This window comes from Spinacia oleracea, chromosome 1 (assembly GCF_020520425.1).
Source record: "Spinacia oleracea cultivar Varoflay chromosome 1, BTI_SOV_V1, whole genome shotgun sequence".
In the NCBI taxonomy this organism is placed as follows: Eukaryota; Viridiplantae; Streptophyta; class Magnoliopsida; order Caryophyllales; family Amaranthaceae; genus Spinacia; species Spinacia oleracea.
Window position 1 is genome coordinate 111,400,486 of NC_079487.1, and position 16,519 is coordinate 111,417,004.

A 16,519-nucleotide genomic window follows, 5' to 3' on the forward strand; every position below is an offset into this window, starting at 1 on the left:
ATATACGTTTTAAACTTTTTTATTTTTCAAAATTTCAGATCTACAATCTGTTCATTCTCTTTCATTTTCTCTCTCTTCATTTTCTCTCTATGCTTTTCAAAATTTAGCCCAAATTTCTAGGTTTTGTTCGATTTTCTTCGTAATTATCTTATAATTCTTATGATTGGATCTATTAGATGAGGAAAAATTGGAGGAAGTAGAAGATCAAGGAGGAGGTTCGTCGTTGCCGAAATCGAATCGAAGAATTTGCGCTCGACTACAAATCTTCGCAAGAATTTTTAGAGATCACATCTCGGTTTGTTGTTTTTTAAAGAATTTTAAGTCTATTTTTACTTAAAATTGAAAATATTTGTTGTTTTGAAGAAATTAATGTTTGTGTTTTACCGAAGTATCGTTTTCACTTCGCGAATTCGATCAGTGACTTCACGATTTTAAATAGTAACTATATGAGTAACACAGTAACTATATGGTTTAAAGAGGTACTATGTAATTTTAATGGTTACTATATGTGTACAATAGTTACTATATTATTTTAATGGTTACTATATGTGCACAACAGTTATTATGTGTACAATAGTTATTATTTTGTTGAGTGATTCGAAATGTTTGTTGTTTTGTTGAAATTAGGGTTAGTGTTTCACATAGTTAGTATATAAATGATATAGTCACCTTTAATTTATGATGCGAAATAGTGTTTTTAATAGTCACTGGAATATTCGTTGTGTTTATGTTAATAGTAGTTTTTAGAGTAACTATATTTTTAAAAAAAGTTATTATAGCTTTAAAATAGTAACTATGTGTTTAAAATAGTCACTATATTTTTTAGAAAGTTATTATAAGTTTAAAACAGTAACTATGTGTTTAAGATAGTTATTTTGTTATGAAAAGTTTATAGTGACTTTTTGATAAATAATAGTTACTATACGATTACATTATGTACTATGTTATTTAGAGTATGTAGTTGTCCGCTTCTTAGATAGTGACTATATGATTATAATGGTTAATATATGTGTTCAATAGTTACTATATTTTAATAATAGTTACTATATGGTTTATATAGTTACTATATGGTTTATATAGTTACTATATATTTGATATTTGTATAAGAAAATAATACGAAGTATCAATCACATGTTATTCTAGGTCCTAAAGTTGCACTATCTAGTGACGAATCTGCAAAAATACTTTACGAACAATATCATTTTTATAAGAAGAAATAATGCCTTAAATTTAGAAAAAAGAGACAAAGGCTGTGAACTTTAAGAATTGATGCAGCAAAGCACAAGAGGTAGAAATAGTGTTTGTTGTTTGGGTGAAATTAGGGTTAGTGTTTCATATAGTTAGTATATAAATGATATAGTTACCTTTAATTTATGTTGCGAAATAATGTTTTTAATAGTCATTGGAATATTCGTTGTGTTTATGTTAGTAGTAGTTTTTAGAGTAACTATATTTTTTAAAAAGTTACTATAACTTAAAAACAGTAACTATGTGTTTAAAACAGTTACTATATTTTTTTAGAAAGTTATTATAAATTTAAAACAATAATTATGTGTTTAAGATAGTTACTATGTTAAGAACAGTTTATAGTGACTTTTTGATAAATAATAGTTACTATACGATTACATTATGTACTATGTTATTTCGAGTATATTTTTGTCTGCTTCTTAGATAGTGACTATATGATTATAATGGTTACTATATTTGTACAATAGTTACTATATTATAATAATAGTCACTATATGTTAAGCTAGTTGTTGTGTGATTATAATGGTTACTATATGTGTACAATAGTTACTATATTATTATATTAGTTACTATATGTTTGAAATAGGTACTATGTTTATTTTATCATGATTTGTTACCATATGTTTATTTTCTTCAATAGTTACTATATTATTTATATAGTTACTATATGTTTGAAATAGATATTATGTTTATTTTATTATGACTTGTTACCATATGTTTATTTTCTTTAATAGTTAATGTACGTTTTATATAGTTACTATATTTTTGAAATAAGTACTATGTTAGTTTATTATGTTATATGCATGTTTTTATGTTATTCTATATTTTTAATGATATAGTTACTGTATTATGGATAGAGTTACTATATTATTATCACATCAACTATGTCCGCAACTCTGTGACTAAATGACCATCAATAATATTTATAGGTATTATATCTTGTATTATAGTAACTATATGTTTGGTATAGTTTTTTGTGTATATTATAATGTTATTTTTATGTTCTTTGTTGTCTTCTATGTTATTAGTAATAAGAGTTACTATGTTATGATCACAACAACTATATGATCATAACAATAACTATATCTACAACCTTGCTCGTATATGACTATCATTAATATTAAGAGTTACTATATCATGTATAATAATAACTATATATTTTTAATAGTTATTATCTTATCATTATGTTATTTTAATGATCTTTCTTTGTACTCCATGTTATTATTAATAAAAGTGACGTGACTATATTATTTTGACAGTAACTATATGTCTATAACAATAACAATAACTATATATGCAATTCTGCAAGTATTTTACCATCGTTAATGGTAAGAGTTACTATATGATGCATAATAGAAACTACACGTTTTACATAGTTACTATGTTATTTTTTCATATTTAAATGTTAAATTATTAACTTAGTTTAAATATTATTGATTCAGAAATACAAAGATGATGCACCCAAAATTGAAATCGTGCAAAGAATAAATTCTACAAGGAAAACAAAAGCACGAGGAGAAGAAGAAAATCCTGACAACAATGGAAACCAAGAACGTGGTAGAGGAAGCAAATGATGTGTTGGTGGAAAAAAGAGACGTGGTCCACGTGGACGTGGTTAACATTTGAGTTTAACATGGTTTATTTAATAGATGCAAAGAATTAGAATGTCGTAGCTAAAACAACTAACCAAATAGTTAATGTTTTCTTTATTATTGTTCAAGAGTTATAATTACTGTTACTTTTGATATAGTTACTCTTTTATATTTCAGTAATTATGTGATATATAATAGAAAAAATTACTATATGACCTCTAAACCATCTATGTCATATTGTTTATTTTTATAATATAGTAATTGTTTTCCAGCTAAAGTTATTTTTCTATATAATATAGTTAATCTTTGGATAGAATAATTGTTCTCATCGAAATTACTATATTATTATTATTTATTTCATAGTTACTATTCTGAAAATATAGTTACTTTACAGAACCTATAGTTTCTATAATTTACTCTTTTTGTCTACAAGAATGAATATATAGTAGTAATTGTTTTACAGTTAAAATTACTTTTCTATATGATATAGTTAATCTTTGGATAGAATAGTTATTCTTATCATTATTATGTTCATAGTTATTATTCTGGAGATATAGTTACTTTACAGAACCTACAATTTCTATAATTACTCACTGTTAAAATTACTTAATTACCCTGGTCCATGGTAATCTTATGGTGGATCGGGTCCATGCAAGTGGAATTGAATATAAATGAGTATGTTTAAACAAAAATTATAATTATACAGTAGTTTGGAGATATTTAGTTAAATATTTTGTAAAAAAATTTATCATAATCCGTGCGTGCACGAGATCTAATCTAGTTAATTTTAATTTAAAGTTTATTTTCGAAAAAAAAAAAAAATGGTTTTAAAAGGTTAGTTTCGATCATTTAAACTTTTAGAAGTGTGTTTCCTACACCTATTGGATGCTACCCCGTATTGTGTAAAAAAGAATAATTAGCAAAAAAACCAAAATAATTCAAATCATAAACACTTTTTTTTTTTAACGCAAACCGACGATATATATATATATTAATTAATTAGGGATAAAAACCCTAATACTAACAAAAGCAAGCATGATCCAGAAAAAAATCAGATCAGCTGAGCAAATCATCCTTGTCCTGCTAACTATCTTCCTTAAGCCCGCAAAAGATAGGACTATCAAAATGAGGATGAAAATCGTTATCTATCCTAATACCATAATCGATATTACGAAAATACTTATGCTTTAAAACTAGGATTATATACATCCAAAAAGACGCCATATATAACCTTGTGAAGCCTGCGTCGCACCAAAAGAACGGTCCAAATTAGTTGTTGGTGACAGAATTGATCTCCTCATCGTCTTCAACTTCAACAATTTCTATATCCTTTGGAATTGTTGAACTACCAACAACAAATGGAACAAAAGCCTTTCCTTTACCCTTATCAGTAATGCTCCCAACCTTTCCTGAATCTTTATCCTGCATCACCTGTTTGATAGTAGAGACTATGGAACCGAAGACAATTTCTGTAGCTGAAGAAGTCTGAGCTATATTGTTGTTTTTTGCTGCATTTTCTTTTCTTGCATTGCACATTGCCCGAACTTGATCCCGGGCATTTCTTCTCATCTCCTCTGCATATGCTGGATTTGCTTTTTCAAAATCCCCTTCATATTCCTCTTTTGCACAAGATGGAATGATGTAGTGAAGCTTATGTTGCACCACCATAATCAAAGAGTGAGCTGCCAAAGCATGAGCAACTCTATTATAGGTCTTTGGAATGTGAGAGAAACTAATGATCCAGTTTTCTCCCAAAAGCTGAGTAACCTCTCGAAGAACCGGACCCAATTCATGATGAGTATGATCTTTCACTTTATCAAGAAGGAGCTTAAGATTCAAAGCATCTGTTTCAACTTCTAACTTATCAATTAAGAAGTTCTTTGCAATTTTTAGGCCCTCTCTCAAAGCATAGAGTTCAGAAGCCAAAGGAGAATGAACCCTAAATTTAGTAGAGAACCCAACAAACCAGGAGCCAGTGTGCCTTCTGAAAACACCTCCTCCTCCTGCCACATTTCCTGATTTCCAAGCACCATCAATATTTAGTTTCATATATCCTTCCAAAGGTGGCATCCACTGCTTCCTAATAGGGGGAAGATTCGTTTTGATATCTGTACTTTTACCCTGCAAAGCCAAGTTAGTAGAGTTCCAGTCTATAAAGAAAGAGTTATAAAGAGAGAAAGCACTTTTCATTTTGAGATCAAAAACAGCTTTGTTTCTAGAGATCCAAATATGCCAAATAGCAACAATAAAAATAACTTTCCAAGAAGCAGAATTATGGAGATTGAAATGAATCCAATCCTTCCAACTTGAATTATAAAAAGCACAGAACTGGAAATGTTCAGTGTTCCAAACCCTCTGAAAAATGAAGGACCACAGAACACTAGATTGGGGGCAATCCCTGAAAAGATGTAAGTGATCCTCTTTTTGCTGTTGGCACCTAGAGCAGATAGGGCTAATATTTGGAATTCTTTGATTTAAAATAGCAGCTACTGGTAATATTTCATGACAGCAATTCCAAAGAAGCATTTTGTATTTGTAAGGACATTTTATTTTCCAGATAGTTTTCCACGGAAAGCTAGAAAAAGAAGTAGGAGAAGGATCATGCAATTGAATATGATAAGCAGATTTAATATCAAAATCACCATTTTTTGAGTATTTCCATCTTATAAAATCCTCTTCATCCATATTATTTGAAAGGGGGTAAGCTAGAATAAGATCCTTAATATGAGTAGGAAGAAGATGTTGAATCTCATCAAGATACCACTTTCCATTTCTAATGATTCTATTGACAAACCAATGGGCTTTCAACTCTGGAATTTTAATATCCTCAAGGGTATAAAGAGGTGCTTCCCCTACCCAATGATGATACCAAATAGAAGTGTTCCTACCATTACCAATTCCTATGATTAAACCCTTTTGAAGAATATGATTGCCCCTAAGGATATCTCTCCATAAGGGAGAATGGTTGTAGTTAGGCATAGAGTTTAAAAGGTTTGAATTCTTTAGATACTTCTCCTTTAAAATTCTTACCCACAATTTATCTGGTTTATCAAGAATAGTCCATCCTAGTTTTGCCATAAACGCCAGATTCCAATCCTTCAATCTTCTAATTCCCAACCCTCCAACATTAGTAGGAAGAGTAACTTTATCCCAAGCTAATCTTGCCATATAATTACTTCTATCCACCTTGTTCCAAAGAAATTTTCTACAACATTTTTCGATAGCATAGGTAATGTTGGAAGGAATTAGAGAAGTTTGCATGGCATAAAGAGGAAAAGAGCTAAGAACTGATCTAATTAAAGTACAACGTCCAGCCATATTCAAAAGCTTAGCTTGCCAACCTCTTATTCTATCCATCGTTTTATCCAACAGACCTCTGTAATTATTAATTTTTAGCTTATGAGGTCTAATATCCACCCCCAAATATTTACCAAAAGAGGAAGAAATCAAATCATAAACACAAGAAGAGAGAAGAGTAAGAGGAAGGTCTAAGAATCACAATGGACGTGATTAAAACTCAGCAAATATTTTCATCAAAATCAATCGAGAAGGTGGTTGTTCATCCATTGGTGCTTCTGAGCATTGTAGATCACTATAATCGTGTTGCACGCGACACCAAGAAGCGCGTCATCGGTGTTTTGCTTGGAAGCACCTTCAAGGGTACCGTCGATGTTACTAACAGCTACGCCGGTAATTTCTGGATCTTAACGTTCAATTAATTTCCGATTTTTAATTTTTGATTAGTCTGCTGTTTTCCTAGCTAGCTAAATTTAGGTTTTAGGGTTTGTAATTTTTGTGAGTTTCAGTTCAGTTGTTGTTTGTATAGGTTTTGGGTTTGGGTTTGCACATTTTGTTAGCTTCAATTCAGTTTTTATCTGTTAGATTTTAGGGTTTTAGTTTGAATTCGCGTCTGAAGTTTTTTTGTTCAATATATTGGGAAATTCTGTAGATGCAGAAATTCGGAAGATGAGCTGATTTATGTTGTTTGCGTCTAAAATGAATTGGTGTTAAATTGAGCTGCATGTTTGAATGGAACTGCATCCTGCATCTAAAATTTGAGTAATAGGATAAAGTGCCCTCTTAGTAATTATATTGTAGGATCACTTTTACATAGGTTGCAGCTATAGATAATACAATCCAGTGACAATTATTCCATCAGATGCTTCGAAGCATTTAGCAGATTACGCTCCTTTTACTTTGTTGTTTGTATGAAATAGGATGTTTAGATCTTGAAATTTGTTGAAGTAGAGATCATGATGAAGCTCAGCCTAATAACTGTATTGAAATTAGTACTTTATAGTTTGTGATGGGAAAACAGTTATGTTGATTACTACCCTCGTCCCTCATGCGTATGTTCAATCATCTATTTGAAGGTGAATCATTCATCTCCTGATCTTGGATGTTAGCACTTTGCCAATGATCGTGAAAGTATGTCAATGGCCTGTAGAAGTAGCTAGGTTTTAAACAGTTGTGAATTGTGAGATTTTTTGATGAGTGTCTTATGTGGAAACTTTGCCACTGTTTGGTCGGCACTTATGAAGTTGGTTCATTCATTTTATGAATAATATTCTTCTCGGAGTCTTTTGGGGTACAGCCTCCGTATCTGTCAACGGGCTAGGCTACATACTCTACTTTCTTGGACCTATCGATGCAGGAAATGCTTTTATTAGTGTTAATTTTTGTTAGCTCTGGGTAGACCCTAGATTTCCTTACCACATCAAAAGATTGGAGGAGTATTTGTGTTTTACTTTCTTTGGGGTCAAACTACTCTTATTACCCCGTTCGAAGTATTTTACACGGTGAGAGAAGAATACAGGGCTTTATGCTTACTAATTCATTACATTACATCTGATGCATGGCATTCATGTATACATCAGTAAAGGCGACATTCTGATGCTTTTAGTGGTTTTACAATACAAAAAGGGGTTATAATTTATAAGATCCAATACAAGTTTAAATTATTTATGCATGGTTTGTGACTTTATTGGGTGGTTACAACGTGCTAGATGAGCAAATGAGTCATGTTCAACCCCTCTCTTTTTTTGTTGCTCTGACATTTGACAGAAAACATGCAGTTCCATTTGAAGAAGATGACAAGGACTCTAGCATTTGGTTTCTCGACCACAACTACCATGAATCTATGTTTTCCATGTTTAGGAGAATAAATGGTAACTTTTCTCGGAATCACTTGTTATTTTACCTTTTTGGCTGGTGAGCTTGAACTTGATTTCATCTCGTACTGATTCTTCTTAATTTTCAGCAAAGGAGCATGTTGTGGGTTGGTATAGCACTGGTCCTAAGCTCCGGGAGAATGATTTGGATGTCCACAGATTATTTAGCGAGTAAGATACCTATTTTTTTCTTGAAGCTTAAAATCAGGTTGCATTGTATGTTCATTAATGGACTACCAATTTTCCAAAATATGTTATACCCTTTTCTCCATTGTGGCTTGGTAATGCAGAAAACTCCACTTTAGAATTCTACTCACTGATGGAAGTTACTTTCTTTTCCAAGGATCTTATGACTGATTTTTGTTGGATAATCCTTGAGGATAAATTTGAGATATTTGAACAGTCATGAAATAAGTGACCTTAAGATTTGATGTGATAATGAGTAGACCAGATAAGACTGTTAAACTTCAAAAGCAGACCATAATTAGGCACAAAGTTAATTAAGATTGTGTTGTGGTTGAATTTCGTGAGAACTGGTCCAACCCTTTGACCATGAATTTGACAAATTAAGACCATAAGAGTCAGTATATCTGTTTATGCAACTTTTGGTGAGCAACATTCTCTTGTTAGTTTGCTGTGAGTTGGTAGTAAAGACGACTTAATATGGTGAAGTGGAATGTGTACTGTATTCGGTCCACTCTTTTATCAAATTTTGGCTGTTGAGAATTTGAATGAGCCATGTTGTCATTTGGTTTTCATCTTAAGAAGATGATCCACTGTGTTGATTACTTGATTAGTAAGCAAAATTTGTGTTCCCAATTTGCTAATTACCCTAGCTTTACATATGTGTTGGGTGTTGTAGCTATGTTCCAAATCCTGTCTTGGTTATCATTGATGTACAACCAGAAGAGCTGGGAATACCAACAAAGGCTTATTATGCAGTTGAAGAAGTTAAAGAGGTAAAATTTTAATTATATTTATGTTCTTTCGTCTGATTTTAACTTCACTTTGTAACTGAGTTAAAGAAAAACCCTAGTGTCATTTTATTCTTAGGACCAATTGGTAAATCTCTATGTTAACTAGATTTCATTTTGGGTGGTACTCCGTATCTGATATAGATATGACATGTAGTAAATTAATTAGCATGCTTTTTATGACCTCAATATGTTACATGATTTTTTTTTCTGTAAAAGACAATATAAGTTAATTTAAATTTGCGTGTTTCCATTTACAGAATGCAACACAGAAGAGCCAAAAGGTATTCGTACATGTTCCTTCTGAAATTGCTGCCCACGAAGTTGAGGAAATTGGTATGCTTCACCACTCAACATGTATATGATTGTTTTCTATTGTGATCTCATTCTTTTGCCATTGTGACAGACCTTGTCTTCCCATATATATCAATATATGTATATATCTAATATATAGTAATGTTGCAGGAGTTGAACACTTGCTTAGAGACGTGAAAGATACAACAATCAGTACTCTAGCGACAGAGGTAAATCTTCAATATATGTCTATATTTTGGGGCATGATTGTTGCAGATAAGTTTCTTCCTGGATTACAGTTAAGGACTTAATAAGTGCTAAGATATTTTGTCACTGTGTTTTTTGTTGGAGAAAATTAATTCCAATTTTATGTTCAGGTGACTGGGAAACTTGGAGCTCTAAAGGGACTAGATGCTCGTTTGCGAGAGATCCGTAGTTATCTTGAACTTGTCATACAAGAAAAACTCCCATTAAACCATGAAATATTGTACCATTTGCAGGTTTGTACATCTATAGTTTTGTTTCTTTTATTTTGTTTGTCTGTTCTTACTTGGTGGCATTTCTTTTGGGTTAACTTTATGTATGGTAATTTCTTCCATAACCTCTAGGTTGTGGCCCTATGTGTGTATATGATTAAAGGTTTAGATTAATAGGGATAAAGATGGGAGACTGAGATGGGGTTGCCAACATTATGTGAAACATTGCCCACACTGAATAATTTGCTTGTAAAGGAATTGTGTTGCTGTGATAACGTTTTGACTTTGCAGGATTGGGCAATGTAATCTATTTCTCTCCCATGGCAAGCCTTACATGAAGATTCAATGAAATAATATTACCAAATTTAGCATTACATGTTGTTCTACTGTGATTCCTCATCATGTTAGGAGAATTGTCTATTACTTTATATCATATCTGTGTCCTCAAAGTCACATTTATTTCCCACATTATTCCCTTATCTTTGAAGTTCTTTTGTTATAAACTTTTCTGGCTAATAGCCTTGTCCATTACGAATGTTTTTTTTTTTTTGTGGGGCAAATATTTAATTACCAAGTCTCTTGCTAGCAAATCTTATTACTAATATTCGTGTAGGATGTGTTCAACCTTCTCCCTAATCTTAGCGTTCTTGAGTTGGTCAAGGCTTTTGCAGGTATGAACGCAAAGCATTCTGAATTTCATTGCTGGATTTTGTCTATGTTTTTTCTTTTAATTGTGTGCCTGCTTGTTTCCACAGTCAAAACAAATGACATGATGCTGGTTATATATCTGTCTTCTCTTATCCGAAGTGTTATTGCCCTCCACAACTTGATTAACAACAAGGTGAAAATTTCTCCCTCATATGTTGAGGAAATATATGATATTGCCAGGTTCTTTTTTTATAGTGCTTGTCTCATATGTTTAGACTTCCGAAATTCCAACCACGTAGGAAGTAGGTTTGATTAGTCATTTAATATGGCCCCTGTAATAGTTTCGTTTAAATAGTATTTACATTCTTAGATGGGTCAGTTGATAACTGATATCATCATCGTGCATCAATTGAAGTCCGTATTGTATACTCAAATTTGTTGGGAGTCCAATTGGTTGCACTTGGTTCCTCTGACTTAAAATCAATTTCTGTTCTTGCTCGATTGACTTCTGTAAGTTAAAAAATATCACTAGTAAGTAAACGATAGAAAAGTGAGTTGCTCCGAGTCATTATGAGTTGACTTAAGTTTGAGTTCTAGTTTGTTGTTATGGGAATTATGTATGGCAACTGAAAACAAAATCACAGAAAACAGCAATGATATTTTTTCAGTTTTTCTTTTCCTTCCCTGATATATGGATACGCCATATGGGCTTGTGATTGGTTGGGACCTCAGCTACTTATACCTTGTAATTGGTTCTTTTCCTGCATGCAAACACACTGAAAGATTTCGTATACCTCTTCCGTTCTATAATTAATTGCTACATTTCCCTTACGGCCCGTTTGGTAGCCGGCCATAAATGGTGAAAGTTAATTGTTACATACCCATAAGGCCATAACTGGTAAGTTTTTATGGTCTAAAAAGCCCTTATTTTTTCAAATGTAAGTAGTTGCCCCACACCGTCTCTCCTCCTTTCCCCCCAAATTACCCCTTCCCAACGTTAGAGAGTTGGTGTTGTTAGTTACTAACCTGTACATTTGTTGTAGTACCTGCTCTTCCTGTCCAGCTTCACTGTTGCCTCATCTCAACCCACCACTGCTTTTCCATGTCCATTGTCATATTAATAAGCCTTCAGAAATGGTCTGCTTCTATGTTTTTCTCTCTCAAACTTTGAAAAATGCTATGAATATTAGATTCCTCTAAGCTATTCGCTGGGCCGTTTTGTAGGTTTTTTTTATTGCTTTTATCGTTAGCTTAAATCTTAAGGACTTGCTGTGGTTAACTGGTTTATCCCCAGATGTCTCATCTGCCCCTACAGTTTCTGCTAGTTTGACCATTTGTCGAGATGATTAACTTTTGGATGTGGCTTCATCAGAAGCAGCTAGTTCCAATTGAGGCTGCAGTGAACAGGGTCATAGGGAGTTTGGATCTAACATCAATACATTGCATCTACCACACACTAGACAAATTGTAACAAGATCACTCAAAGTATAGTTATTTGAATAAAACCAAGAAATATGATGGTTTCAAAATTTTCTTTTGAGTCTTTTCCCCCCAAAGAAACTACTTTACACAATTGCTGATGATTTTTTTGGCGGCTATTTCAGATGCTCAACAAGGAGCATGAGAAGGCAGAAGACTCAAAGTCTTTAGCTATAACTTCTGTCGCAGGGAGCTAAGCTCAAAAATTATACTTGGTTAATGAGCTTCAGGGAGAGTACAGATTTTGCTGTTATTGCTATATCTAGAACTTGAAACTGAGAATTTGCTTCAATGCGCCTAGACTTTGCTTTGCAAAGTTAGGACTTGGGAAGGCAGTCCGATACCCATTGCATGAGTTGAAGAAATTATCATATGTTTTAAACATGCCATCATTTTTCATTGTTTCATTATACCTTGTATCTTAAGTAGTCAAGTTGCTGCTGCATCTTTAATGTTTGGTAGCTTGATTACAAGGACATAGATTTGCTTGCTCATGCTGTTTTTTGCTGTGCTAGCATGATTATGTAGTTTGTTTACGAACCTTTTCACTCAAAAGACTAGATAGAAGATAATGGGGGTATGTATTCATTTATTTGATCCGTATTAAGATTGGTTGAAGTTGTAGAAGCTGTTTGACAGTACAAGATTGTAGATTTCCTCTATCTCTTGTGCTGTGTTGGATGATTAGGACAGCTGTTGTGCCATACATTTCATTGTTACATATTTACATATACTGATGTACCTGGTTGGTAAGATACACAATATAACTAAGTTGGACTATTCTCGGCCTATTTATGTCCGTCACATCCGATAATACTTGATATTAAGGTGGTGATGGAAGTTTTCATTTTAGGGCAAGTGGTTTTTTGTTTCTGGTACTTGCTGCCATTCAGACATGACTTAAGGCTTACAAGGTTGAAAGATGCAACAGTGAGATGAGGCATTTCTCACATCAATGCCTCAGTGCTAAGTGCTTGGGCTAATTGTGTGGTAAGAGTTCCTTGTATGTGGATCATACTGTAGCATATGATTTATTGTTTTCTTAACCTTCGTTACAAGGTAGAGGAAGGTGTCAATCATTAGTCATGTCCACATTCTACTCTAGACTCTAAAATGGACCACTATTCGGATAGTCGTGTGCATTAGATTCATCATCGGATCAGATCTTGACCAGTTGAAACTTGGTTCTCTTTGGTTCACTGATTGACATAATAACATGGCAAGTAGGCCTGGTTATTGGACAGGGTAGCCCAATGGGTATAAGGGTCGGGTCAATTTTAAAAGGGTCTTGACCCTTTACTTTCTTATTGAACAGGGCCCTTATAGGGTCTTTGCTTATAGGGCTCTTATAGGATATTGTTTATAAGCCCAATAACTTAAAACAAAAATAAAGGGTCAACACATGGTTAAATAAAATACAATTTCTTTTCTTTCTCTCTCCTCCCAAATACGTAACTGGAAAAAAAAATCGAATTTTTTTTTTCGAAAAAACCTAATCGTATCAGGCTCTCACCGTTCTCTCTCCTCGTTCTCGCCAATCCATCGGGCGAAATCGATCGAAAGCACCTTCAAGTTCGTCACTTTTAAGGTAAATTGTCTTCGTTTGTGTTCAATTTCGTTTTCAATTTCGTTTTCGTTTTCAATTCTGATATGTTCAATTAGGGTTTTAACTTAAGCTATTTTTTCAATTTTAGGCGAAAATGGGGTATAAAAATCTCGTTGATTGTTAATATAGATGTTGTACTTAATTTGTATAGATTTACAGAGATTTCAGCAACTTTGGTTGAGTATTACATGATTTCTTTCATTTCTTTTCCTTGAGTACCATGTGTTATTTGACCTCTTTGAGAATTCTCATGTGATTCAATCGGGTGTGATTTAGGTTCTAAAATTTACATACTTATTACAAAATTTGAGAAGGTATTGTCTTTCATTTTGCAAATTTCAGGTGTTCTCTTAAGCCCAATTAAGTCTGATATAAAGTTAGTTTTCTGGAGTTTCTAATTGACAAAAAGTGCTTCATGAGTTTATTATTCCTTCAGGAAATCTGTTGAATAAGTTGTTAACATGACTTGGCTTTTAGAAGAAGGAAAATTTAGAATTTTTCATTTCCTATGCCAAATAAGTTTTCATAATGGTTTTATGATTCTAACTTTTATGTAACTTTTATGGTTTTCATAATGGCTTAGAATGGTTTCAGAATGTAAACAAGTGATAATTTCATTATTAGTTGTGTTCCAAAAGTAGAATGTCCCATGCGCACAGCACACTTATCAAAAAGAATAAGAAACAAATGGCTTATCTCTCCTGCATCTATCATAGTCATAAGATTTATTCAATACTCGGTGTCAACAGCAGTCTTCTGAATTCTTTCATATTCTGATGTCAAGATTGCTTTCAAGTGACCCGCTATTGACCCTATTAGCTTTTGGTTATGACCCTGACCCGACCCTGACCCTTATGACCCTGACCCTGACCCGCTTGTATTTTACTATGACCCGCAAATGACCCGCCCCGCAAATGACCCGCCCCGATCCGCCCCGACCCGCCCAATAACCAGGCCTAATGGCAAGTGAAAATTAGTGAAAGCTCCTAGCAAGTGGAAGGTGAGGTTGTTGACAAGCATGGAAATTGCACGTCTTAGGCGACTTCTCATACTTAACCGCACAAGCACCCCAAAACACTCAAAATCATTTTACCTTGGCTTACTAGACCCTTTTTACTTCGATTTTCATGCTTTTACTTTTTAGTTTTGAGAAGAAGTAAAAATTTGAGGAAAAAAGAAAAATAGGTGAAAGTAACATACTTTGTATTATGACTAATCCGGTCCAAAACTAAATGCTTATACAGCATACTCAAATGCATAGCTGGGTTGGTGATTGACTGATTGCTGGTCTGAAGTTGTTCCTTTTTTTTTTTTTTTTTTTTTTTTTTTTGTTTTTTTGTGTGTGGTTGAAATTATGGTCTCAATTGGTCAATGTGTTATATTCTCTTATTCTTATACGCTTAGTTGGTAATGTTTTGAAGGAGGTATTCTAGATGCAGAATCAAACTCGTTACGTTATATATTTACTATCTTTTGTTATTCGCAAAAGGCCAAAAATAATTCTGGTATGAGGACACTTATGTTGGAGTGTTGTGGACTATTATCCTCAATAATGAGAGTAGACGAATAAGGCTAATTTTGAATCACATAAAAAAAGAAATTGAATTATCACAGAAGTAGTATTCATTTCTGGTAATCTTTCATTCTCTCTCCACTTGTATACAAAAACTCAAATTCTCTATCATTCAATCTTAAGGAGGATGAATCAAGTCCTGAACCCACGTGCATCTCCCACTCTCTGGACCCTCACTTGTCAAACTACAAGGGGGCTAAAATATCCATACCCATGGCCCCCATTATTAACTCTCACCCTATCTCTACCAATATTGTTGCTAAATAAGGCCATAATCCACATGTGTGTTGAATTCAATAATACAAATCCCATGGTTGTTCACACGTACACATACATAACTTAGACGTACACAACACTAACACCCAGAAAATTTATACGGTTAACATCTTAAGGATGGACTGACGGTGGTGGTACAGAAGACTTGAAAAGTAAGGTCGAATTTTGTCTATTTGATTATACACCGATGGAGTGTTTGTTTGGTGTAAAATGGTTTCTTGAAAATGATAATTTAGTTTATTTTTTTTGTGATAAGGGGAGAAAAATAATTTGAAATGATGGAAAATAACATTCTCGAGAGGAGGAACTATATTCTAATTTTAAATATGTTTTGACAAAATATATCAGATCAAAAGAAGTTCAAAAATGGTACTCAGAAATTTAAAAATTGTAATTCTCAAATATGGTATTCAAAAGTTTCAAAATAGTGATAAAATAACCGCTTAACCTCGGATATGTGTTTTGGAAACACATCTCTGAGATGGACCTCTCCATCCTTCTCTCAAGAGTGGAGAACATTTTCATTTGAAAGCAACGAAAACCACTTTTTCTCCCTACGTCCCTTTTGTCTTTTCCTATCAATTTTGTTTCAATTCCTATTTTTCTATGGTATGAAAGTATGAATTTTCGGTAAGGATCTAAATAAAGGGAAACTAGTTTGAAATTATATGAAGTACTCCCTATGTACCTTAATACTCGTACCGTTTTCCTTTTCGGGTCGTCCTTTAATACTTGCACCGCTTCTATAAATGGAATTTTTTACCAATATTATATTATTTCACACACTTACCTACTAACCCACCTACACCCCTACTCCCTATAAAAATTCATTTAAAAATTCACACCGCCACTAATCACTCCCCACCCTTTACTTATTTCTCGGGAAGTGATAAATCCAAGGAAAATTTTACTTCTTCCAAGGAAATTCACATTTTTTTAAAGTTGATTTCCTTGGAAGAAGTGAAATTCTTCCTTAGATTTATCATTTCCCCTATTTCTCACTAACTATATTGAAAAAATTACTTCACTAACAATTTAATTAAATTAATAAGTTAATTCAAATGCCTTAAATTCCGCACCGATCAAACCGATACGAGTATTAAGAGACGGAAAGAATGAGTATATAAAAAAGTTCGTCAAACCAAATGGAGCAGAGTCTCTCCTAAATCCTAATAATTGAAT

General features: G+C 33.0%; 1 protein-coding gene across 1 annotated transcript; it reads left to right on the plus strand.

Moving 5' to 3' along the window:
* The first annotated feature begins 3,673 nt into the window (after positions 1–3,673).
* On the plus strand, positions 3,674–12,544 carry LOC110802179 (26S proteasome non-ATPase regulatory subunit 7 homolog A). Its single transcript, XM_056839820.1, has 11 exons — positions 3,674–3,778; positions 6,287–6,530; positions 7,916–8,008; positions 8,101–8,182; positions 8,874–8,970; positions 9,246–9,321; positions 9,451–9,509; positions 9,657–9,779; positions 10,369–10,426; positions 10,511–10,596; positions 12,008–12,544. Exons 2-11 carry the CDS (start codon positions 6,341–6,343, stop codon positions 12,077–12,079), a joined length of 936 nt encoding a protein of 311 aa, XP_056695798.1. The 5' UTR covers positions 3,674–3,778; positions 6,287–6,340; the 3' UTR covers positions 12,080–12,544.
* Positions 12,545–16,519: the final 3,975 nt, after the last annotated feature.

Coding starts and splice junctions, on each gene's coding strand:
- LOC110802179 (XM_056839820.1), top strand. CDS start 6,341: ATGGACGTGATTAAAACTCAGCAAATATTTTCATCAAAATCAATCGAG. Junction 8,009..8,100: donor CATGTTTAGGAGAATAAATG/GTAACTTTTCTC, acceptor CTTAATTTTCAG/CAAAGGAGCATGTTGTGGGT. Junction 8,183..8,873: donor GTCCACAGATTATTTAGCGA/GTAAGATACCTA, acceptor TGGGTGTTGTAG/CTATGTTCCAAATCCTGTCT.